A 14,636-nucleotide genomic window follows, 5' to 3' on the forward strand; every position below is an offset into this window, starting at 1 on the left:
GTCCCCGCCCGGCACCCGTAGCCGCGGTGCGGGGCGCGCAGGCGCGGCAGCCGGGGCCACGGCGGAGGTGGCGCCAAGATGGCGGGGGTGTCGGCGGTGCGGATCAGCATCGAGTCGGCGTGCGAGAAGCAGGTGCAGGAGGTGGGGCTGGATGGCAGCGAGACCTACCTGCAGCCGCTCTCCATGTCCCAGAACCTGGCGCGCCTGGCGCAGCGCATCGACTTCAGCCAGGGCTCCGGATCCGAGGAGGACGAGCCGGGCTCGGCGGGCCGCGCCTGGGCCGAGCCGGGCGAGGCGGAGGATGAGGAAGGTGAGGGGCGGCGGGCCGCGGCTCCCTCGGCGAGCTGCAGCCCGCGGCGGCCCGCGGAGGGCTGGAGTTGCCCGGCTCGCAGCCCCGCGGCGCTTGGGCCCGGCTCRCCTTTCCGCTTGGCTGGCTGCGGATCAGATCGGTATTGGTGACTGTAGCCAACAAATCGCAGTGGCAGAGAGGAAGAGGATAGATCCGGACGTCGGTCTTTTTCATCCTCTTAGTGCCTGGCAGTGGTTTAAGAACCAGCCTTACACCATGTCTTTTTTTCTAAACYTTTATTTCATTTTTTGTTGTTTTTGTTTTGTTTTTCTTAGGGTTGGTAAAGTTTCAGCCATCCCTCTGGCCTTGGGATTCAGTGAGGAACAACTTAAGAAGTGCCTTGACTGAGATGTGCGTGCTTTATGATGTTCTCAGCATTGTCAAGGATAAAAAGTTCATGACTCTGGATCCAGTTGTGCAGGATCCCCTTCCTCCAAAGCAGGTACAGTGCAGCTTATGGCATAGCTCATACAGAATCACAGAATGGCTGAGGTTGGAAGGGACCTTTAGACATCATCTAGTCCAATCTCTCWGCTCAAGCAGGGTCACCTACAGCAAACTACTCAGGAACCTGGCCTGACAGGTTTGAATATCTCCAAGGATGGAGACATTCAACCACAATCTCTCTGGGCAACCAGTTTCAGTGCTCAGTTACCTTCACAGTAAACAGTTTTTTTCTTAGATTCAGACAGAACTTCCTGTGTTTCAGTTTGTGCCCATTGCCTAGATACTGAAGATTTTATTTCACTGGAATTTCTTTTATGTAATAAGTACAAAACTTAGCAAAATATTCATTGCATTGTCTTGGTATAGTGTGCTATGGGTCAGTGGGAAGACTAAGAAAGGGACATAAGACTGGTTTCAAAGGCCTCTTTGCTGAAGCTCAGTCAAAATGCTACTTGTGGCCATGTAACACTGACATGAAAGTAGTTTCAAATAAGTTTCTGAACATCTAGTAAAAGCTATTTATCAGTCATTGTCACTGCAGGTCACTGTCAATCAATTTCTAATAATTTTTGGAGAATTAAGATAAAAGTAGCTTTTTTTTCTTGCTACTAGAATCCTCAGTTTTTACAGTTAATTTCAAAGAAGAAGTCATTAGCAGGAGCAGCCCAAATCCTGTTGAAAGGAGCAGAAAGATTATCCAAATCAGTTGCAGAAAACCAGGAAAATAAACGACAAAGAGACTTCAACTCTGAACTGCTGAGGCTGAGACAACACTGGAAGCTGAGAAAAGTGGGAGACAAAATTCTTGGTGACCTCAGCTACAGAAGTGCAGGTATATAGTAGTATTTTCTCAGGAATTAATATTTTTATCTCTAGTAAGTATTTTTGGTAACTAGAAAAACAGAAATGGAATAAATTTATTAAAAAAATGTAGATAACAAAAGGATTGTGATAATTATAATTAGGAGAAGGGGGAGGAAACTTGTTTATTATGAGAAGTATCTTTTCATTCATAACTGGAGAAAGTTGATTTTTAAAGGCCAAATGTTTAGAGTTTTAATAAAGATAATGTTAAGGAGCAGTTCTGCATTGGCAATGAGGTTGATCAGTGGACAAGTAGATCTTGTAAGTCTTTGGCTTTTATCCATGTTTAGTCTATAAAGAATTTAAAAAAAATGAGTATCYTGCATTTTTTTTCTGAGTGAAGACACGGATTCAGTATCCTAAATTGTACACTGTTGAGAATTGATCCTGGGCCTGCCAATATATTACTAAATGAATTACAGTAGGAGAAGGGAACCTACCCAGAATTCTGGAACCAAGTATGGAATACAGGGTTGAATACAGAATCTCACCAAAATGAACGTGTAGATACAATGCAGACACCTGAACTAGCCTATGCTAGGGTCCTGTTGTAGTCAGTGAAGGGGGGAAAGACAATTTAGGGTGTTACTCATCTTGTGTTAATGAAGAAGTTGTAGATGTAGCCTGGGATATGCCCTTTTTTGGATGATTCTTCCTAAGCTAGATGAACTATGTCTTGCATGTGAAAGGGATGCAACTAGGTCAGATGTAACCATCTACTTCTATCAGCCCCACCGGCCGGAGTGAGTGGCTGCAGGGTTGCTTTTTACAGGCTCAACACTGTCATAGTTTTAAGGCTGCACGCCAAACATAAACAGTATCACTTTAAATCAATAAGTATATATACCTGTAGCTACCTGCTGGCAAAAATTCAGGCACTGAACTTTTTTTTTTTTAATAACCAAATAACTTTCCTCCTCTTCCCTACATCTACTGACATGATTTTAAAACACTGTTTTTGTTCTATAATTATTAAATACTGCTTGAAAACTTACTGCATAATATTGCACATTGCACACTGGAAGACTGAGAAGATGCTGCACTAAACAGCTTTCTTATTTATGTATATCTTTTAAGAAGTAGTTTGAGTCAAGTGCTAGTAATATCTTACACAAACTATGAAGATTTGGAGACTTATACTCTAGTTTCAGAAGAATATGTATTTATGGGCTTCTTTATTTGCAAAAGATGCTATATAGCATGTATGTTCTTTTACTAGGTTCCCTTTTTCTTCATCACGGCACCTTTGAGGTGATAAAGAACACTGACATTGACCTGGATAAAAAGATACCTGAGGATTACTGTCCTCTGGATGTTCAAATACCAAGTGATTTGGAGGGATCAGCCTATATAAAGGTTTGTTAGAAACAGATATGGTGTGGGTTTTTTTGTTTGTTATTTGTACACTTGCAATAAAGAACAAACAGCGAATAACCTTTTCTTTCACAGGTTTCTATTCAGAAACAAGCTCCAGACATTGGTGACCTCGGGACAGTTAATCTCTTTAAAAGACCCATGCCAAAATCAAAACCAGGTATGGCTGTATGTTGTTTTCTGAACACATTCTCAAGAAATATGTTTGCGTATGATGTTCATTTGAAAACACTTGCATAGAGCTTGAAAGAAGAGTGAAGAATAATGTTCTCTTGTTCTTATTTAAAGTGAAATTCTGTTTGTAGGATGCTGCTCGATTTTGGAAACATGACACATTCAAAGTGTTAGTAGTCCTTCAGTGTTTCATATGCATTTACTCCATTTTTGAAATAAAATTCTTAAAATTGTATTCAGATATTCTGGAGCACYGTGTGCCAGTCATTAAGAGCTTGAGCACATAACCGAAAGTAAACCAAGTTACTTCGGTTCAGCCAGTAACAACCTATTAGCTCAACTGAACTAAATGGCCATCTGTTCACTCTTAATCTTGTCCAAAAAGGCATCATTTGTTGCCGTGGCTCACATGTTTTCTCTGAATTTGAGACTGTGCTGGCAGCATGGGCATTGACTACAACAGCTCACCTGGCAGATAGTAGCTTGATTCTTTTGAAACAGGCCAGTATCTGAAGCTGTTAATTTTTGGATTATAAACTAATCCTTAACTGTTCAGGATTAAAAAGAACTTGATTCTTGCAGGATTTTATTTCACAGTGGTCTGTGACCACAGTTGCTTGTGCTGTCTTGAATATAGACAGGATGCTGTATTATGTAGATGTTTTACATGGCATTCAGGGTACAATATAGAGTTTGTGTATTTATTCAGACCAGAGTTTTCAAGAATTTTGGCCTATAGCATCAGGCAGCTAAATTTTAACATTATTTGGTGGTTCTTTGCAGAGTGAATTTAATAAAGCTGCAAGTCATGAAGGCAGGGGTTCTATAGGCAGTGTTCACAAAATATCTGAGAATATAGCGTGCAGTTCCAGAAGGCAGTAGCAGTTCACAACATACAGATGTAAATTCTGAGTAAAATTTACTAATGTTTTCTTTATGCTTTTGTTTCTTCATGTTTTTATTAAGTTTAACTGAGGTAAAATTCTAAAAAGATTCAGTTTGGATAGAAGATGCTGACTAGCTTATTATTTTAGCTGGTCTGTTTGTTTGATGCCCTATGGTTACTGCTCAGTACCTGACATTGGGGGGGGGGGGAAGTAGCTCCTCTTTACTCTTTTCTTCTGAAAAAAATGATTTAAAATTTTCAGGTTCTCCACACTGGCAGACGAAATTGGAGACTGCACAGAATGTTCTCTTATGTAAAGAAATTTTTGCCCAGCTGTCACGAGAAGCTGTTCAAATTAAATCACAAATTCCTCACATTGTTGTGAAGAATCAAATCATCTCCCAGCCTTTCCCAGGTAGAAGCTTTTTAAGACTCTTCTTGTCCTAAGAATGTGGAAGTAGAGGATTATTTGCTTAAATCCAGACTGAAATTCTGATTTATGTGACTTTTTTAGGAAAGAGTGTTAATCTCCTTGTTCTTCAGAATTGTTGAAGAATGGGATTTCCCTGAATTCTGAATTTGAATTTTCTGAGTAGTTATAGAAAAATCCAACTAATGCACTTTATTTTCTGATTTATTCATTTTTTATTGTTGTGTGGATTTTGTGAGGTTTTTTAACACTAGTATTTAAAGTTGTCTTGTCAACTGTAATGCTTTGCATATCGCAACTTGGAGCTGTGTATAAGTTATTGCCCCTGAGTTGCGTGCAGAAAAAACTTAAGATTTGATTTGGGTTAAAGGGCCTTCAGAAGAGCTAAGGCCAGTACTTTTCTATTCATCTATGATGATGGTTAAATAGCATGAAGACGGTTCAGAGCTGGCTGGTGAATCCTCTGTTCCTGCAAGGGGTATGCAAGCGAGTATATCATATGAAGAATATATTTCTGGGTTTCTAAAAATAGATAGGATGGTAAATCATTCCTTCTGTGTGTTATCTTGGGACTTCCCTTTTTTGTGTCTGACTGAGTCAGAGACATCGGATGTGAAATATGCCTATTAAGTTAGTAGTTGACCTGTCAACACTTCAGTGAATAGCAAGTCTCAGCTACTTTTGGTGCTGTGTTCTCAGACATCATTGTTGGATTTGTTTCTGAGACCATAAATACAGTTGTAAAACCAATGACTCTAAAAGGTGAAGGAAAAAAGTTCATGGTAGCTACTTGAAAATTGTCAGTGTTCTTTTTTTTTTTTTTNTTCTTTTTTTTTTTTTTAACTTTATTTGCTGTATACAGGTTTGCAGTTGTCTATTTCTTTGTGTCACTCTTCCAATGACAAAAAATCACAAAAATCTGCTTCTGAAAAACAGAATCCAGAGGATCATCTCTATGTTCTGGAACATAATTTGCATCAGCTTATCAGAGAGGTAATGCATTTATGGTGAAGTACTGAAGAGGGATGTTTTTGTTTTTGTTGATTTTGCTCAGAATTTCACACCGCCTGTGACAATGTTATAACAACAGAATACCACTAGAGGTCAGTCGATTTCTCTCTATTTGTATAAGGCGACCTATGGTTCAGTTTTAATATGTATGAGTGATTAGGGAGTTCCAGGTGTGCTTCCATGGAACACTGGTTCTGGACTTAACCTCAGGCCCAGCTGCTSACTTCAGAAGAGCAGCCATTCGATGTTTTTTCAGTACAGCTCATTAGTCTCCCTTTTTCGTTTGTGTCTAATTACTGCTTGTCAAGCACTTAAAATGAGCATCTATTCAAACCATACTCCCATTAGGAATGAAAATTATGAAAATCAATTATTGTAATAACTTGTTTCATTTGAGGTCCACTTCTCTGCTTCAGTGTTTTAGATTTTCTTATAATCTTTTAATCTAGTGGAAGGATGTGGTGTAGAAGGCTGAGGTTGTGTCTGTTCAGGTAAGGAAGGGAGCTCAATTTCAGATGTCCAAGTGGTTGTGAAACCATGTTCTASAGAGCATTTATCTCCCTGGAGCGTGGTTCCACAAGTTGTACAGTCATGGGGAATAGTCCAGTAGTTTAAACACTGAACAGAATTCATGAGTTGTTGGCTTAGTGCCCAGCTCTGCTGCAAATTTCCTCCCCTAAYTTTGAACAGGTTGCTAAATCTTCTTGTACCTCAATTTTCGTCTGTAAAGTGCTTCCTTTATTTCTGTTTGACCAATCTGTCTTTCTTCAGAGACTTATTCCCTAAGGCTCTGGGATGTGTAGGAGCCACACTGCCAATTTTTTATTGACTTGCACTTTGCAATTTTTTTTTTAATAGCTTTCTCTTTCCATTAAGTTTTGAAAGATCCACATAAACCGGGAAAGCAAAGTGTAAGTGTAAAGCTGGCTTTATATAAAGTGCTGTCAAATGCATAAAGCAAAAAAAAAAAAAGAAAAAGAAAAATGCACTTTTTGAACACTTTTTGAACGCTTTTTGAACCAGTGTGTGAAGCAGCATATTGTAGTACACCTATTACTTGCTGCAGATTTGTCATTTGGTCACTTTCTCTTGTAACAGCTGTTGTTTGTTGCAGTGTCACAAGCAAACTCTGAGCTCAACAGTGATGCCACATCCAGCTAGTGCACCTTTTGGCCATAAGAGAATGAGGCTAGCAGGACCCCAGGCATTTGATAAAAATGACATCAGTTCTTTACAGTCCAATGAAGGACTTCTGGAAAAGATAATAAAGCAGGCAAAGCATATCTTTTTGAGACGCAGGTAGGTCACACCTGTTCTTGTTCAAGTCACAATAAAATGTATCATGGTGTAGACCACAGTTGATTGTTTCTTCAGTGTTCTTAAAACTAGCTGCTTTTCTTTTTCCTTGACTATTAAAATAGTGTTTATTTTTAAGTACTGAGAATCAATAACATATCAAATATGTGCAAATAACCACCAGGTAGTTTAAAAAAAAAAAAAAAGAAAAAGAAAAAAAAAGAAAGGAAAGTTCAGATTACTTTGAAATCTGCTTGTTACAGTTATGACATAGACTGCTGTCCCTGCTTCTCTTAAGGGACTGCATAAATCTGTTTTAATATTCTCTGCTGTGCAGTATTAAGGAAAAATCAAATAGCCARTACTGAATTATATAATTGTAATACTTCTGCAGGACGCATAGGAAAYAGAGTAAACAAGTGTGCTTCATCTGCAGTTCAAGTGCTCAAATAGAACTCTGATTTACATGGTTCTGTAAAATTTTTATATTTCTTTTGTATGCCACAAAGAAATCAAACTAATAACCTACTCATTTCCTGTAAGCAAAGATAACTGCACAAACTGTCTAGATTACTGTGGGTGGAATATGTCTTTCTTTTCTAGAACTGCTCGAACCATCGACAGTCTGGCCAGTCGTATTGAGGATCCTCAGATTCAGGCTCATTGGTCAAATATAAATGATGTTTATGAATCCAGTGTTAAAGTTCTAATAACTTCTCAAGGATATGAGCAGATATGCAAGTAAGTATAAAAATGCATGTATTTTTCTAGTTGTAGAAGCTTGCTTTTAGACTACAGTGACTGAGTATACTAAAGTTGTTTTTCTGCAGGTTTAGATCCAGCTTCAAACAGACCACTAAAAGTGCGTTATTTGTGTGTGAGTGTTTTTTTGAAGATGGTATGACTTAAAAGCAGGGTTTACCTGTAAGCACTGCTTTCTGGATGGTGGGGAGAACAGCCACCATCAGAAAGCTGTTCACCCAGCTTACACTGCATTTAACAAAGAAACTTAGTAAGTAGTTAACCAGCAGTGTTTGGTGGTGGTTGTTGTTTTCCAAAGAAGGAATCAAAGCTGAAAGTGGTTGTTTAAGGAGGGATTTACTTCAGACTGAGATATCAGGATTTAAAGTACCKTTGGATGTGCTGGATTCTAAGCTTCCAATCTATTTATGAAGAGCTAGTCAGTGCTCAGTCCTAACTTGATTACACAGGCACTAAAACATGAAACTAGCTGGAATTCATTCTATTAATTATGCACACTGTCATTGAAATAGGAGATTTCATGTTCCAGAAACGAATGTCTGCATGCTGACTGGCAATGAAATAACTAATCTGTAACAGTGGATGAACTGGTTGCTTCAGCTTCATTTTTCCATTTTGAGTAGTCCTCTTTGGCACTTTCCTCACTGTGGAACAGATGTGTTCATTGGTGCAGTCTCCAGGCCTGGTCCCAGGGTACATGTGGTGGCCAAGTCTTGGCCGCAGAATAGAACAGGCCCTGGATTCACATCATTTTCCCACGCACCTCTGAAGGGAAACCTGGTCATATTGGCAGGGAGGAAGTTGTGAGGTACTTCAGCAAGTTCSTTGACCTGAAAAAGCAGTGCACGGGGTCTGGGAACCTGCCATACGATACACCTGTCCTGCAATATAGGGAGCGCTGCTGTGGTGACTGATGAAATTGAAATGTTTGGTGTCGCTGTTGTGTTCCGCAGGCTTTGTACCATCTTCATCTTAGAGTTCTTACCAGTTAATGGAATTCTGTGTTCTTAGAACAARATACCTTTCTTAAGTGCTGTTACACATTTTCAATAAGTGTGCATCTTGTCTTCAAAGATCCATTCAACTACAACTGAACATCGGAGTTGAACAGATCAGAGTAGTGCATAGAGATGGAAGAGTTATTACGTTGTCGCATCAAGAGCAAGAACTGCAGGATTTCCTTTTATCTCAGGTAGACTCTTATACATTGTTCTTCCCTTTATTGTAGTATTTTGGGGAACAGAAGTTCTGTTTAAGAAGTTAGAATCTTCCCTTTATCTCTGTAGAAAATAATAGAAAACTTCAAATAAAAATATTGCAAATAGGAAAGTGGATGACTAAATGTTTCAGTCTGTTTATATACTGACTTTAGCAACTAGTACTGAAACACAGTGCCAGTTTTTATTAAGGTCAGTAGTATTAATCAGGTTTTTTTTTTCCTCCTATTTAAAATAGTACATTTGTTAGTGCTACTCATCATGGGAGCACTAAGATTTTTGCTGACTTCAGAACGAGTCAGTGAGAGTCATAGCAGACAATAAGTTTTTTATATATGAAACTTATGGCCAAATCCTATCTGGAGTAGAGATCTTAATGGGCCCACAATTACTGTCATTTCAACATTATTGTGTTAATGTTCACCTTGCATTAGCCATTACTAAATCAGCTGATATTTGAATGAAGTGCAGTTTCTTAATTGCTTAGGGCAAGCTGCTGGATTTGTTCAGAAGTGACAGTCTCCCTAATATGCATTATAAATAGTCAAAATACAGGTCTTTGGTAATAGTGGCTGTCCTGCTGCTGTTACGTGAAACTCCATGACACACAAAAAAAAAAAAAAAACCACAAAAAACCCACAAAAAACCCTAGTTGAAACAGATTCTTCTGAGGGTATTAATTTGATCAAGACTAGTTCACGGAGAACCGCTTGGCTRAACAGTGCTATGTTCTTCCTTGTTACAAGACTTAAATTTTGATAAGGAAAAATATTAGCTCTTAGGAACTGTGCAGTACTTACACTTGAACATTAGTGGGGATATCATGCATCTGAGAACCTCAACTTTGATTTTTGAGTTTGCCATGATAATACTTATTCTTGCAAATAGAGCAGAGGTCTCTCCTCACTTCCAAGAAGAAAGGATTGTTTCAAAATCCTATTTGTAACACATTGATAAGTTCTTGAGACCTACATAAAGGTTTTGGTTTATTGAAAGTAATACTTAAATAAAATGCAAAAGCCCATATGCCTATGAAAGATTTATCTAGCTGTGTAACTTGTGTGTGTGCTTAATACAGTGATCTTCTCTGTCTGCAAAGGAACTATTCTAAGGCATGTATATTGCATAAGCATTTCAAATGAACTAAAGGTATTTTTTTAAACTAGAGAACATATAACACAAAGTCACTTTTATAAATAATTACTGTGCAGCAGAAGAAAAAAGATGGGTAAAACTAACATGTAATTCATTCTGTGGTGCAAATATTAGAGAAGACAAACCTCTGTTATCTTTCAGATGTCACAGCACCAAGTACATGCAGTTCAGCAGTTGGCAAAAGTTATGGGATGGCATGTGCTGAGTTTCAGTAATCACGTTGGTCTGGGGCCGGTGGAGAGTATTGGCAATGCGTCAGCAATAACTGTAGCATCACCGAATGGAGACTATGCCATTTCAGGTATTACTTCTCTTGCAAATATATATAAAATACACAAATATATGTATTATATACCTTTTTTCTRTGCTAATTTTAAGAAATATTTTCAAGCTTGTATAATAAGGTAATATACTATGGTTACATTAAGCTGCTTACTTGGCAAAGTATTGATTCTATTTAGGTGTCAATTCAATATGCAAAAGRGATTGTTTCTAGAATAATGACAATTTATAGCAAAATATTCTATAAAGGTTTTGAGACTGATTTTAGAAGCAGACGTACAAAGCCTGTATATACATTTTATATATTATAAATACATATATTAAATAAGTAAAATATATAAATATATACATAAAAGTAATTGCAGAAGCAGTCAGGATCCTGAGAGAAGGGAACAAGGCAAATAGCAGGATTACAGGCCTGGACTTCAGGAGAGCAGACTTTGACCTCTTCAGGAATCTGCTTAGAAAAATCTTATGGAATACGACCCTGGAGAGAAGGAGAGTCCAGGAGAACTGGTTGATTTTTTTTCAAGGATCATTTCCTCTGAGCTCAAGAATGGTCCATGCTGATACGCGGGAAGTCATGCAAAGGTGACAGAAGGACTGCATGGGTGAATGAGGAGCTCCTGGCTAAACTCGAACATTTGAAAAAAAGCACAGAAGAGATAGAAGCAGGACCAGTGACCCAAGAGGACTATAGAGACACTGTCCGAGCATGCAGGGATGGGGATGGGAAAGCCAAAGCACATCTGGACTTGAATCTGGCAAGGGACATGAAGGGCAGCAAGAAGGGCTTCTTCAGGTATATCAGCAGCAAAAGGAAGGCTGGGGAAAATGTGGACTTGCTGCAGAATGGGGAGGGAACCTGGTGACAGGATGTGGAGAAGRCTGAGGTACTCTGCCTCTCTGCCTTTGTCCTTACTGGTAAGATGAGCCTATTGGCCTTCAGGAATCCCAGGTCCCTGACCAATGGGAAAATCCGGAAGGAAGACTTACCCTCAGTAGAGAAGGATCAGGTTCGGGAACATTAAGCGAACTGACGTACAGAAGTCCTTGGGGCCTGATGGGATGCATCCATGAGTGCTGAGGGTGCTGGCCAATGTCATTGTGAGGCCACTCTTGAGTATCTTTGAAAGGTCATGATGATCAGGAGAGATTCCTTAGGACTAGAAGAAAGCAAATGTCACTCCTGTCTTTAAGAAGGGCAAGAAGGAGAATCCAGGAAAATACAGGCTGGTCAGCCTCACCTGATCCCTGGAGAGGGGATGTAAAAAATAATCCTGGAAATTATTTCCAAACATACTAAGGACAAGAAGGTGATTGGGAGTAGTCAGCATGGATTTATGATAGGAAAATCATGCCTGAGCAACCTGATAGCCATCTTTGATGAAATAGCTAGCTTGGTGAATGAGGGGAGAACAGTGGATGTCACTTATCTTGACTTCAGCAAGGCTTTTGACACTATCTCCTGTAACATCCTCACTGACAAACTGATAAAGTTCAGACTAGGTAAGTGGATAGTGAGGTGAACTGAAAGCTTGCTGAACTGCTGGTCTCACAGGACACGATCAGTGGCACCAAATCCAGCTGGAGGCCGGTCACTAGTGATGTTCCCCCAGGGTTCAATACTGGGGTCAGTACTGTTTAATGTCTTCATTAATGATCTAGATGGTGGGTCAGAGTGTACCCTCAGCAGATTATACAAAACTGGGAGGAATGATTGGTACACTAGGTAGTTGTGCTGCCATTCAGAGGGACCTCAACAGGCTGGAGAAATGGGCCGACAGGAACCTCATTTAGTTCAACAAAGGGAAACGCCACATCCTGCACCTGGGGAGGAATAACCCCATGCACTGGGACATGCTGGGGGCCAAACAGCTGGAAAGCATTTTGAGAAGAGGACCTGTGGGTTGTGGTGGACACCAAGTTGACCATGAGCCAGCAATGTACRCTTAAGGGAAAGAAGATAACGATATCCTGGACTGCATTAGGCAGTGTTGCCAGCCTGTCAAGGGAGGTGATCTTTCCCCTCTACTCAGCCCTAGTTAGGCCACACGTGGAGTRCTGTGTCCAGTTCTGGGCTCTCCAGTACAAGAGAGACATGGACCTACTGGAGTGAGTCCAATGCAGGGCCATGAAAAAGATTAAGGGATTGGAGCATTTGATATATGTATGGACGGGCAGAGAGAGCAGGGACGGCTCAGGCTGGAGAAGTTGAGAGTTGAGGGGATCTTATCAGTGTGTATCAATACCTGATTGAGGGAATAAAGAAGATGGAGCCAGACTCTTCTCAGTGGTGCTCAGTGACAAAGACAGGAAGCAAAGGGCACGAACTGAAATGCAAGAAATTTTTTAAGAAGAAGCTTTTTTGCTGTGAGGGTGATCAAACACTGAAACAGGTTTCCTGGAGAGGTTGTGGAGTTTCCATCTGTGGAGATACTCAAAACCTGACTGGACACGGTCCTGAGCAACCTGCTCTAGCTGACTCTGCCCTGAGCATGGGGTTGGACTAGGCAACCTCCAGAGGTCCCTTCCCACCTCAGCTGTTCTGTGATTCTGAGAAGGCCTTCCAAATGTAATGTAAAAACTTTATGTACATAATATAGACTACAGAGGTAGTCACTTCTGGGTCTAGATTTTGATCTAGGTTTGTTACTTTTGATCAGAGCATAAGGTGTCTGTCCCCTGTGCTTCCAAAATCTGAAATGATGTTGCAGCACAGTTTTCATCGCTTGCTAACTAAGTTTGATTGTGCTGTTTGGGAAAACTGAGCATTAGTCTCTAACTAGTTATTTAAAAAAAAAAAAACAAAAACCAAAAAACCCAGCCCCCTCCCACCAAACTTGCAGAGTTTTATGATGATAAAAGCAGCAAAAATACAAAGTGACTTAATTCTTGTGCCTTTGAGATAAATCCACTAGGGAAAAAAAAATTATAGATTCCTTTCAGGAGAATTAGAAAGCACTTATTTTAACAGAGTGGTAAGCAAAACATCCAAGGTGAGAATTGTCAAAAAAGATTTTGGAGTTCTTGACATCATTGGGGGAAAAAGAAATGCCTTTGTTTTTTTGGTTTGGTTTTTTTAGTCTTTTTTTTTTTTATTGTATTTCTCTGGTTTGCTCTAACCAAGAACATGCAGCACTAAAGCAACAAGAATCATGGGGGAAATGTGGGCAATCAGAGCAAATGCAAAGATACCTTTAATAAAATAATGTATGTAAAGAGAACTTCCCTTGTTTATTTCCAGCATGCTTGTAGTTGACTAGACAGTAATGTATAGCATACATGAAGGGCGCTGTATAGTATGAGGAATTTCTGAAGTGTAAAGTGCTCATAAAATCTCTGTTCATCACAGTGCGTAATGGTCCTGAAAGTGGCAGCAAAGTTATGGTTCAGTTTCCACGGAGTCAATGCAAGGATCTCCCCAAAGGTGATGTACTGCAAGACAACAAATGGAATCATCTTCGGGGGCCGTTCAAGGAAGTGCAGTGGAATAAAATGGAAGGGCGCAACTTCGTATATAAAATGGAACTCCTCATGGCTGCCCTAACTCCGTGCTAATAATCCATCAGCTTCTCCATCGCAGCTTCAAGTTGTTACTGCCATGTGAAGGATCGCTGCCAGCGCAACAAAGGGAAATGGAACTTATAGGGCAATACAAGAAAGAAAAAACAAATTAATTTCCTGTACAGCTATGTCCATTGTAATGTTTATAATAAAATGTTCTCAATGACATACAAAAATGACTTTTGAAAAAGTACATTTCAGTTAAAGTTTAAAAATAAAATGACATATTAATTTACTGTTTCRCACAGAGTTCAAACAGTAGCAGAACTGTATCTTTGGAGATTGCTCTGTGTCTGTGTAGAGTAACATTATATCCGAGTAATTCATGTAATTTTCTTCTATCAAGTCAAACTTTGTAGTCCTCTGCTGCATGAAAGATGTCCGCTCAGTGATTTCCTCCCCCCCCCGCATGTTTTCCTCAGTAGGATCTTTGCAGGCATTTCTGAAAGAAGATTATTAGAATTGAGTTGTGCTATTGATAAGCTCTCGGTGACTTGTATTGTCAGGAATGGCTATCCTGGAAGATAGTGGACTTGTTTGATTTAGAAGTGGGATAAAGGAGGAGAAACAGAGCACCCTTATCAAAAGTTAAGGTTAAAAAAACCTTAAGATTCAGGCAACAAGTCTTTGCTCTGTGTGACGTTCTTGAGTTGGGGTTTGTGCTAACTGTGCATTGGTGTGGCTTCTGGGTTGCTCACTCCATTTCTGTTTTTGAGAGGGGTATTTAATTAATGATTTGAGAGCGTTACGAAGTTGCAGCTTGTGGCAAGCTTCCTACCTCTGGTGGCCACAGATGAGTCTACGTGGTGTCAGCTACTTTGG

The 14,636-nt window shown here is 39.8% G+C and overlaps 1 protein-coding gene across 2 annotated transcripts; it reads left to right on the plus strand.

Moving 5' to 3' along the window:
• The first annotated feature begins 35 nt into the window (after positions 1-35).
• MED17 (mediator complex subunit 17) lies at positions 36-14,086 on the plus strand. Of its 2 annotated transcripts, none has more exons than XM_026071919.1 (12): positions 36-310; positions 625-791; positions 1,409-1,628; positions 2,880-3,016; positions 3,110-3,194; positions 4,357-4,509; positions 5,387-5,517; positions 6,650-6,834; positions 7,435-7,572; positions 8,668-8,785; positions 10,107-10,266; positions 10,781-12,024. In XM_026071919.1, exons 1-12 carry the CDS (start codon positions 79-81, stop codon positions 10,840-10,842), a joined length of 1,788 nt encoding a protein of 595 aa, XP_025927704.1. In that variant the 5' UTR covers positions 36-78; the 3' UTR covers positions 10,843-12,024. The 2 variants fall into 2 exon arrangements, with proteins under 2 accessions (XP_025927704.1, XP_025927703.1); XM_026071918.1 differs by lacking the exon at positions 10,781-12,024 and adding an exon at positions 13,603-14,086 and having other exon boundaries at positions 38-310.
• Positions 14,087-14,636: the final 550 nt, after the last annotated feature.

The sequence above is a fragment of the Apteryx rowi genome, unplaced genomic scaffold, assembly GCF_003343035.1.
Source record: "Apteryx rowi isolate R43461 unplaced genomic scaffold, aptRow1 scaffold_332, whole genome shotgun sequence".
Lineage (NCBI taxonomy): Eukaryota > Metazoa > Chordata > Aves > Apterygiformes > Apterygidae > Apteryx > Apteryx rowi.